General features: G+C 36.9%; 1 protein-coding gene across 1 annotated transcript; it reads right to left on the bottom strand.

The window, feature by feature from the left end:
* Positions 1-2789: 2789 nt before the first annotated feature.
* Positions 2790-10067, bottom strand: LOC149004069 (pyrophosphate--fructose 6-phosphate 1-phosphotransferase subunit beta-like). The gene is made up of 16 exons (XM_089169012.1): positions 9765-10067; positions 9483-9644; positions 9268-9389; positions 8714-8767; positions 8519-8625; positions 8192-8297; positions 7569-7632; positions 6514-6602; positions 5495-5626; positions 5175-5345; positions 4937-5052; positions 4597-4708; positions 4415-4499; positions 3920-3964; positions 3679-3747; positions 2790-3203 (listed from the first exon to the last, which is right to left on the bottom strand). The coding sequence occupies exons 1-16, from the start codon at positions 9916-9918 to the stop codon at positions 3127-3129; spliced, it is 1665 nt and encodes a 554-aa protein (XP_089025138.1). The 5' UTR covers positions 9919-10067; the 3' UTR covers positions 2790-3126.
* Positions 10068-11441: the final 1374 nt, after the last annotated feature.

Genomic DNA, 11441 nt, shown 5'->3' on the forward strand with positions numbered 1-11441 from the left:
TACAGAACACTATACCCAAAAAAAATTGTATGATACAGAGCAGAGTAGGAAGAACTATGCCTTTTAAGCACTCAAGGTAAACCAAAAACAGAGCCAAAAATTACCCTCCATTTCATGTCTTTCTGTTAGAGGATTCCAGTACCTAAAATTCACCTGGGAAGTTGTATCCCATACTGCATAAGGTAATCCCCTGTCGAAACTAGTCATGGGTATTATTGGGTAGAGACGCATTGGATCATAAATTCAAATAATGATTTGGGGAAAAAATTGCTCTAAGCTGGCCTCACTGGAAGGGAATCTCCAAACTGGTCTTAAATGGCTTAGCAAATTTTTATATTTTCTGAACTGGGGTTCAACCCGATTTTGTCAATTAGTAAATTAATGGAATAAACCTGGGTTGGATAGATTTTGATAAACATATGCCTATGGAACCCATGAGAAGGTATTTAAATCTAATATATGATATTCTAAACATTCAATTATGGAATTTGTTATATGACTCTTCCACATGACACTTACTTTTCACAAATAATTAGAGTGCATAGAGGTTTCCTAGCAATGTCCTAAGAAAATTTGGATCACACTGGGGGCATTCAGAAACCAACCCTGTCTGACATTTATTTCTTGGATGGATGGCAAAGTTCAGATATGGCATATTCGAAAAGTAACCTAAACTTTCTTATGATTGCAGATTAAAGAAAGGGAAGAAGCCTCAAATCCATTGATCATGGCCACTCTAGTAGTGGCTGTATTTATATAATACACATTTGTTTTTGCACTGCAGCTGACGATGATTGAAGATAATTTTAAGGTATATGGTTAGGTACTGCAAGGTTGTCTGTGGCATCAATAGTTCTATACTTCGTTTTCCTAACAAGTGTAATAAAGGTGGTGGGTATCTCATCCAATTCAGTTCCATACCTAGCACAGGCACAGGTCATGTCAACAGGAAAGAAAGATGGAAGGATTAATGGTTTTGGGATTAAAGTGTTTTGGTTGGTGACTAAAGAAAGTAAGATTTGTCAAAACAAAAAGCACCAACAAGTGTGGTCCTAAGGAATTTCCATTCCTTGTGTAACAGAAACCCCTAACTTCAAATCAAAACAATACAGCTATACAACAAAGAACAACAACCCATGCTGTGACCACAGCCAAATGTGGGGTAAAGTGTCAATTTATTTACATTAACAAAATACTAATGCACCTAACACTAATCATTCAAATCAATGCCAGTTAACCAGATCCAACTATCTCATGCCTGTGCATTCACCAGTGCCTGCGTGCCCGTGTGGGTTTGCATGTGGCTTGCTGATGGGGTGTTTGTTCTTGTAGAGGAAAATCGAATAAGACTGGTTGCTGGGATTCCACATTGGAGAAGTGACGACATCTTCTTCTTAAAAATTAGTTTCTGAACATGAGTTTCTACCAGAATTCCCAATGGATGGTATTTCCTATGTTTCTACTAGAAGACAATTAGATAGATCACAAAATTTAGGTCATTTTTTTAACCTTCCAGGATTATTTAGTGCTCGGATTTGGAATTTAATGTTTTGGATCATCCTTACCAGCCTTGTCAACTCACGTGGGTAGATGGATTGTACCAGAGCTCTAGTTTTCAAAAACAGTCATGGAAATTGGAAGCCCATAAAATCTGCTGAGGTTCTCTCCCTGGGTTATCCATAAATTGGAAGTCAAAGGAGATCATCGACAAGACAATGCCTGGAAGAGTAAGTGACGGTACAGATACCCATATTTCTTTTTCTCGGATACAGACATGTCAACTTTGAAATGGTGGGAGTGCTTTTGAAGAAAGCAAAAAAAAGAGAACTAAGATGATTTTTGAGATCAGCTAGACCTTTCATCGAACATGTGGTGGGTGATCTTCAGAGAGAAAAAGTGAAGGCTGCAAGCCTGCTACACTTTCAGTCGCAAAATAGACAAATCCTACGAATTACAAAGTTTAAAAAAAAAAGGTGGGAAGAGATAGGGGATTAGGAGATTCGATTCAGAAATGGATTTCGATTTTATCCAGATAAAGAGAGCATCATCATTAAAGTTTTCAGTCCAGCAGCACCTGTGGGCTGTGGCCTTATTGGTTACCCGTGCCCTGAATGGTTTCTACTTCCAGCACTTGTAAATTATTGATATCGATACCAATTGGACGTGAGGATCAGTTGAGAGTCAACCACTTCGATTCCTTTACCGTTTCCAAGAAGAAGGACCTGCTCTTGTTTTTTCCTGTTATGTTTGATCCAAATTTTTATATTTGCATTCAAATATAGATCACACTGACTTATTTTGGTGAACAATTGAATGATTTTATTTGTGAGATTTCTGATCAAAACAATAAAAATAATAATAAAATTACTTAGAGTAAATTGCACTGGCACCCCAAAATGGAGGCTTTAAAGCAATGACACTCTACTTTATATTTAAAAAGTACAAAGACCCCAAAATTGAATTTTTATTAGATATATTTGTCAAATTTATTACTAAAAATAATTAAATTACTATTTATTTTCAAAAATATATCTATAATAAACAATGTCTGAAAGGTTTTCATAAATAAATTGGACAAATATATCCAATGAAAATCTAATTTTCGAATCTCTGTGCTTTTTTAAATATACAATGGGGTATTAGTGCTTTAAGGCCTCCATTTTGAGATGTTAGTATAATTTGCTCAAATATTTATCATATGTTTTTTTTTATGAGGTTATCATGAAATCTGAGATTTTCACTTTAAGGTTTTGAGCTAAGAGGACTTGTAACAATGTTTTGGGATTGGTTTGGGAAATTCCCATTGTAATCTTCTTACTGCATAGTAAAAAATCTTTTTTCCACTTGTGGACATAGAATACCAAATTGATGTGTTAACCACATTAAATCTTTGTGTTTCTTCGATTTGTTTGTGTCAGCTTTCGCGATTTATGGGGTTCATTCTAACATTACCACTACTAGCAGATAAAAGAAGGATCTCATCTTTGTAATCTTGAAATACTTGTTAAATTCAACCCCAATCCCTTTAACTTCATGAGAAGCAATTTTGCATAGGCTTGCAGGCTTATTCATTTTGCCACTGGTACACAGTAGGTGAGCATATGGTTGACTGAGATTCAAGAATTCCTATGCTTGGGCTCCAAGCTCCAACTGCAGAGTGCGACTAATACCACTTGCTGCAGGGCCAATAAACTGGATGGGACCTGTTGAAATCATCAGAGGGTGTAAATTCACAACAAAGTGAGTCTTTAAGAAGGGTACACTTTCCATCAAGACTCAAGACAATAGCTTTGCAAATCTCCAATTTTAACTCTTCCTAGCAACTGATAAGGTCTGAGGGATCACAAACTAGCAAAAAGTAGTAATAAACCACCCAACCCAAACCAATATAACTCAACAGTGTCGTAAAATCTAACCCCCACCCCCTCCAAAAAAGCAAGAAGAAGAAGAAATGGGAAACCACTCCAAACAAGGAAAAATGCTAAAAGAGGAACCCAGTGTATGAGGATCCTGCTACTGCAAAATCTGGGAGGGGGAAATATGTAATGTGTTACCCCCTGCTTCACAGGAGGCTGTTTTGAAGTTTCAAACTATGGATTGCATGTCCCCTGAACTACTTGAAATTGATGAGAAGTTCATAAGATTCATGGGATGCTTGAACTGAATGTAAGAACATACCTGGATTGACATATCTATTCTTGATGGCCCACTCTTCCCGCATGGACGCGAATTTTTTGAATGGTGCACCTGAAATTTTGTCATCATTACATAAAATTTGAATGCTGGTTGGGAATAGAACCATACAGGTCCCCAGACAGGAAAAGCAACAGACGTGGTTCAGAGCTGAAACTAGCAATATTGCTAGATTCAAACTTTCAACTATAAAGTAGGAGAAGAGACAGTATAAAATGACTGTTACCTTCAAGTTCAACCATGGCTTTCTTAATCACAGGCTTGAACTTGCCTGCAGAGAAAATTAATCTCTTAGAATTGCATATATAAGAGACCATCAAGGTGTATTTTATCATAAAAGTTTCTCTGGTAAATTTTTTCTGATCAATATAATGAAAGACCTTGTACTAGTGACCTTCATTATGTGCCTAAGCACATGAAGTGTAGGAGGGAAAAATGCACCCACACATAAGATGGTGGAGCCTTAAAGGGAGTCCCTGGGGACTCCTACTGAAATGTGACCAATCAAGGAAACTGGACTCTGAGGGAGACGCCAATGTAGCGGACCAAATTTGGTTGCGATAATGCTGAGTTGTTGATGTTGCGTAACTAAACATTGAATACATCCTGTTATAATACTTAATAGACCCTACTATATCTGGAATTTAGAAACTTGAGAGGTTAGAGGGTGGATCCAGACCCTAGAGTAGATGATTGAATAGTTAGTGAAGGAAATATATACCATGTCTCCTCTCCACATCCATTAATGAAGTTAAAGCAGTCCCTCCAACAGTCCATTCGTCTACAGGAGCACTTAAATTCCCCACCTGAGTTTGTAATTGAAAGATAAATAAAAAATAAAAAAGGAGGCAAAAGAGGAATAGGGATAAAAGGGAAAGAAATAATGAATATTGAACCACACACCGAGGAGATGAGTCCTGTCTTTCCAAACTGGAGAAGTGCTCCAGCACCATAACCCAATGCATAGCAGTATGTAGAATCAAAGTTTGTTGGCAAACCACATCTCCCCTCATAACTACAAATTGAAATAGAAGCAAATTAACTCCAAAAATAGATATTCCAAGTACTGTTACTCCTATAGAACACCATTTCAAATCTGTACCAATTGGGTAATCCCAATTGTCAGCATGACCGCAGTATAAGACCATATCACTCAATGTAAATCTCTGTGGTGCCACAAAATTGGACACTGAAAAGGGGAGGGACTGTTTAAACACCACTTTTAACCCTATATGATAGTTACCCAAAAAAGTGAGATTGCCCCTTGAACTCCCACTTGTAGACTCCCGTCTGTTTCCTTTTCTCCAACTCAGTTTCAACCATTTGAATAAGCATTTTTTCTGTCTCAATTTTTGCAACCTGAGCAGGTAACAGATAATGGGCTGAACAAACACATTCAAAAAGATAATATCTGAACGACTTGCAACAAAGAAGAAGAACAACAGTCCAGATTCGTAAAGGGTACTTTCAAATGACAGTACCTGAACATTTCCATGTGGATCTCTTTCAAGCATCAACTGTTGCTGAATTGAAGCTGGTAAAAAATCAAAAAGCTTTCGATATTGATCCTGGAGTTTCTTTTTCCACTTGCCTTCTTCATCAACAACATCATGCGCTAAGATTTCATTCAGCTCTGCAATAAGTTGTTGTACCTGCAAAGGGTGCATGGAACTCAAAATATCATAGGATAAGATATGCATCAACCAACTCAAGGAGATCTTAGATGTACAAGCCAAGGATGACTTTTTTTTTTTTTTTTTTTTTTTTTTTTTTTTTTTTCTGTTTTAAATTAGAATTATACCTCAGGAATGAAATCAATTAGGCCCTCTGGTATAAGTATAACACCATAGTTATAGCCAAGTTCTGCACGTTTGCAGATCACATCAGTAATGTAGTCTGTGACATTTTTCAGTGTCTGCTTTTTGTCAGCTACCTGCATGCTCATCAGAAAATAACTGTAAATGGTGCAAACTCACAATGAACTCGTCCAAATTTAAGTTTATTGAGTGCATAAAATTTGAAGGATCAATTCCCAAAAGCAAAAGATTAATTGCAAATGGCCAGACCACAATGTTTAGGGAGTACCACCAAGGAAGAGACGCAGATTGGTGATGCAAAAAAAAAAATGAACAAAATAATGTGCTACCACCAGAAAATACATGAGCATTAGTATAAACTCAAACTATCCATCACAAAATGATAATAAGTTTACATGCTCTAGCAAAGCAGAGTGATTAACTCTAGCATGCCATTTCTGAGGGACTGAATATCTTTCTCTCTGTTTTCTGGGCTTTCACAGGAGGAAAGGCATCTCCCCAGCTGTGTACTCTTGTGTATGATAAGTTGAAAGGGGCACAGAAAAGCCTACATGCCAATGCCATGATTGACTACCCCATAGTTCAAATGTTTTAGATACAGGTTTTTATATTTGCTAACTGGGGCATTCCTACCCTATAACATGATAATTTAAGAAGTACTTCTTTCCCGCTTCCCGTGATAAGTTAAGAAGTACTTCTTTCCTGCTTCCCATAGTTCAATTTGTAATTTTTCCAATGACAGTAAGCAGAAAAAATTGAGACGAAGGAAGAAAGATTTTCAGAGTAGAGATATACCCCAAATTACATATGCCTAACAGCCAAGAGAACAATCTGCTATGTCCCCAGCACCGGTCTAGGGAGGATCATAATGTATTTAGCCTCACCAGCACTGCCCCAGACTAGAGTTGTTATAATAAAAAAAGTAGTTTTGCATGTGTATAATCAAGTACAAGTTTAAACAAGTTAAAAGAGAGGTAATATATGTCAGAGATTCAAGAGATACCTCTTCTCCAATGATAGTAATGTTTGGGTGGGTCTGCAGAGCACACTCCAATGTAATGTGAGAAGCTGCACGTCCCATAAGCCTCACAACTGTAAACAAAGAAAAATCAGAAATGAAACCCCCAGATAGGAAGTTACCCATGGAAGAATAATTCAATTGATATAGAGCTACAAGGTGAAATGAGCTGGGTAATTTTGTTTCATTAAAAGTCCCATAAGAAATTACGTCCTTAAAAGAGTAACAGAATAACAGCTATCCAAAGCATGCTTTTTTTTACAAATTAGAAATCGACTTATCTTAATTCTTCAAAAATAACTACTTACAGAGATAAGTTTCTCTTATTAATTCTTCAATATTATTTTCTAAACCTCAAAGTACAAACCGGGATAAGAGAAAGATAAACTAATAAATTCACTGGTCCATAAAGCACAATGTCTTCGAAAAAAGAAAAAAAAGTCATAAGGAACAATATCAACAAGAAGTAATAAGTAGAATTGGACATGCTTTTAAATGAAGTCACTGTGAAGTGTAACAAAGCATTCTATCTCATTTTGATACAGAGAGGCTAGCATGAACCAAAAGTTTTCACTGTTGGGTTTTCCATCTACCAGAGACAGCATTACTCATGTCAAATGAAACAGCTTTTGAACAGTAAAATTAAACTAATGGAAATAAATGATTGGTAGAACTAATGACATGAAGATTCTAAAACCAGAAAAGTTGAAGAAGTTAAATGGCCTTTCTTTATTACATATATCAGTAAGCTAACTCAAAAACACTACCAGGGAAGAATAGATATATTCAACACCTGATTCAGTACAGGTTCAGAAGAATAGATATATTCAACACCTGATTTAGTACAGGTTCAGAAATTTGTCTGTCTTATTAGGATAATAGAAACCCACACAACTTCTCATCTACTCACTTGGAACTGTTATTAGGAACTTTACCAATCAATTAGTACAATCTTGCCAAACTGATTAAAAATCTCAACAGCTCAAGACCTGAAAAGTAGGATAAGAAATAATGGAGTATATAAGAACTAGTCAACTTACAATGGTAGTATTTTCCAGTTGAGCGGGCATCGATCATCACATTTCCTATCATTTCTGCATATATCTGCATGTCAGAGAAATCAGAACATTTCCTCTCACAGCTGGGGAGATATGCATGTTAAAGAACATCAAGTGAGTATAACGCAAATCAATTTGAGCCAATACTGCTCAGTCATTAAGGCATAATATTGAAGGCTCAATCAGAATAGCTGCACTCAAAAATGTAAGTCCACAACAATTAACTCCACTAGTGAAGGAGCTGCAACAACTAAAGCAAGACAATAAGGATTCTTTTGAAACATCCAAATAACACACACTTCATATAAATTGCATTAGGATGCTTTGTTCATTTTGTAAGTTTCAAATGTCACAATGCTAGAAGAGGGTACCACTTAACTTTCTTTTTCTTTTTGGTGGTTCCAAAGGCTTCTATTATAAAAAACAAAATAACAGCATGGGTTTTGGATAGGAATACTTTTCCTGTAAAATGGATTGTGTGCTTAATATTCCAAATAATATCTCATTAATTTTATTATTATTTTTTCTGGTTCCAAATTTTTTTTCTGGTTCCAAGTAATACCATTAAAAATAATTAAAAGGACATGTCAAAATTGAACTCATACCTTGCACGCAGTATCAAATCCAAAACTGGTGGGAACTTCCTTGGATTTCAAATCACCATCAATAGTTTTTGGGCATCCAATCACCCGTGTCTTGATTTTTTTAGCCCTGATTATTCACAAACAACCAAGCTTGCATCAATTGCCTTCATTTTGGTTGCATAAATTATCAGAACTTCACATCCTAACCACCAAAACATAAACATCCTAGAAAGAAGAAAACAAAATGCAGAAGATACCCAGCAACAGCATACAGTTGAATTGCAAAAAGTTATCATGTTCTCTTCTGAAACTGAAATATTCCAGTAATAACTCAGCTTCAATTCTTACCTAAAGTTTTCAGCAAGAAGGCATGCATTTGTATTTGAGTCATCCCCACCAATGACAACCAGCCCATCCAAATCAAGTTTCAAAGCTGTTTCTTCAGCTTGCTTAAACTGAACCACAAGACCATTTGAATTCATTTAGTATAGCCCTTGGAAACATTGTAAATGTCAATTTGGCCAAATTTCAGAGTAAAATTACCTGCTCTGGAGTTTCAATCTTGTCTCTCCCACTACAGATCATATCAAATCCACCCTGTTTACAAAAGTCAAAGTCAATTGCAACTGTTTGACAATTAGGACCAAGTTTTCCTTAATCTATGGTGAAGCAGAAAATTTTCACTGATAGCCATTATAGCACTTGGACAGGTCCTACAACAGTGAGGGACATTTTGGACCTCTAATTTTTTCCAAAACTCCCCCCCCCCTCATGAAGCAGAGGCTGGTGACTTTAACTGTCATAAATTCAAGCATGCAATGTGCAGGCATACTTGGCAAATGGGGCGTTTTAACCCGCCCCCTGTCCCCACCCCTTGGGAAAGGCCTAGAGGAAATAGAAAAAAGGGAGAAAAAGTCAACAATAATTCAAGAAATGGTCGATTGAGAAATTTGCATGTTTAATATAACCTGTTTACTATGTCTCCATGAAATTCGTATGATCCTAATAAACTAAATCGATGCTCAGAGTGAAAATCAGATTGAGGGTAAATAAAACGTAATGTAGAACAAATTATTAAAAGAAGTAGAAGGGATTACCTGATTCCTGTAAGGATAGATGAAATCAGCCGTCAGTTCAACATATTTGCATTTCATGATCCCAGCAGGGCCGCCCCTGAATCCATACAATGTGCTTCCTTTTGTGCGTTCCTGCAAATAATCTGCGCCACACCAAAATCATATTTCTGAATAATCTTTTGTATTTCAAGAAAAGAAAGAAATCAACAAAGAGGAGATAGTATATAGATTCAAACCGAAGATTCCACAGATGACATTGTGCCCTCCAGGAGCCTGGCCTCCAGAAAGCACAACACCAATTTTCAGAGTATGATTCAACTGCGTCTCTACTGAATCAACAGGCACCAACTTGGAAGAAGGTTGTCCAAAGAGGTTCGGAAATAGCTTTGCTATCTCATCTGCAAATATCAAAAACTTTTTATAAAAAATGTAAGAGATCTAGAACATAAATTAAAACAATGCAGATATCTCTAGTTCACATGTATATCTCTACACTAAAGAACATTGTAAAAGAAGACCTGGGTTTCCTGCAGCGGAGCTACGACCACCTTCAACGATATTGAATGGTTTCGTAAGGACAGAAGGGAGAGGGAGTGGATGATTGAGACGGCTTGTCTGAACTTCACTATACAGTGAAGCAAACCGGCCAGGAGAATTCGCCAAGGAAGACATTGTTGTCGAACAAGAAGCAAAGGAAACCAAAACTAAGGTGAAGAGAGAACTGAAACCTTGAACCCAACTACCAAAAGCTTTGCCTGCGAGAGATTCACGTCCACCTGACCTTTAGCTTGCTCTCACCTTACTCTCACAGTCACATTCCCTTAGCTTGGGTCGTTTGGTGGGAACTGGGAAGTGGGTAAGAGTTAGTTACGCAGAGAGGGGCAAAGTCGTCATTAGGCTTTGTTGTCCAACTCTCAAGGGCTAATGGCCCAACTCAGTCACCTAACTCAAATGCCCAAACTCCGGTGGTTGGTCTGAGTTTTCATAGCGGGTTCAACTTCAGCGCTGCGCATTATTTAATGGTTGAGATCTTCGACTGTCCATTTTGGTTTTCTCCACCTGCGAAATAGACGGTCGAAGATCATTGGCATCTTCCTTATTCTCCACCATGGCATCGGCCGAGCTAAAACCGGAGTTTTACTAAGTTATCTCTGCTTTTGAGATCGCCTGGACTTGAGCTAGAGTTTCCATAAGATAAAAAAAAGGTTAATGCCAAGATGATAATAGTAATAATAATGCAATGAGCGAAGGTTGGATGGCATCTCCCAAAGTCAAATTGGAGTTTTCATCAAGGTAAAAATGACTAGGTCACTTCAAAGGTTAGCTCAGTTGGCACTGACCAACGTCTTCTACTAAATAATATATGTAAAATAATCCTAGTGGGGATGTCAGGGTTTGATCATCCATGATGGTATATGTAATAATCTTCACTCCCATTCCCAAAAAATTAATATAAAGCACGCTTTTGGTCATGAGTTTCATTGAGCTATTCCACCATGTGGTTTTGCCCAGACTCAAAGCGGAGTTTCTATCAAGATAAAAATTAATGCCAAAAACCCCTCGCAGGATGGCTCAGTTGTTGGTTAAAAACTAACATTTGCTTAATTCAATCCTCTCAGGGCCAAGGACGAAGTCCCCGTATATTTAAATTATATGTAATGGCTATTCCATGTGGATGTAATCAAGATGTGCATAAGCTGAAACTCAGTTTCCAAAATAATAATAATAATAATAATAATAATAATGCCTAAATAATGTGCACTGAGTGTGGATCGTGTGGCATTGCTTGGGTTTGAACCGGATTTCCCATCAAGATAAAAGTTAACACCCAAAAAAATTTCGTGAGCGTAGATCAAACATGCAAGCATTAGATTGAATTGGCATCACACAAACTCAAAGCAAAGTTTCCATCAAGAAAAAAAATTAGAGAAATTTACATGTGGGTTCTCTTAGTGAAGTTTAAACTATTCTTGGGTCATTATAGTGTTTAATTCAGTGAAATGATTAAAATACCCCTCCACCTATAACCACTATCCTTGTTTTTCTTAAAAATGTATCTCCTACATCTCTATCTAGTGAACATAATTTAGTGGAAATTTTTTTTTAAAAGTAGGATTGGTGGAAAAATTTCGCCCCTATCACAAGATTCAGCATGGATCAAGCCAATTATTAGTATGTGAATATCTGAAACAAAG

Source organism: Hakea prostrata, chromosome 9, assembly GCF_041222555.1.
Source record: "Hakea prostrata isolate BN-2017 chromosome 9, UWA_Hpros_2, whole genome shotgun sequence".
In the NCBI taxonomy this organism is placed as follows: Eukaryota; Viridiplantae; Streptophyta; class Magnoliopsida; order Proteales; family Proteaceae; genus Hakea; species Hakea prostrata.

What these genes read in the sequence shown, in the direction of transcription:
- LOC149004069 (XM_089169012.1), bottom strand. Translation starts at nt 9,918, where the DNA reads ATGTCTTCCTTGGCGAATTCTCCTGGCCGGTTTGCTTCACTGTATAGT. An exon ending in CTTCTTGCTGAAAACTTTAG is followed by an intron (nt 8,298 to 8,518) that starts GTAAGAATTGAA and finishes GTGAATAATCAG; the next exon opens with GGCTAAAAAAATCAAGACAC. An exon ending in GGGCAATCTCACTTTTTTGG is followed by an intron (nt 4,709 to 4,936) that starts GTAACTATCATA and finishes TTCAATTTGTAG; the next exon opens with TTATGAGGGGAGATGTGGTT.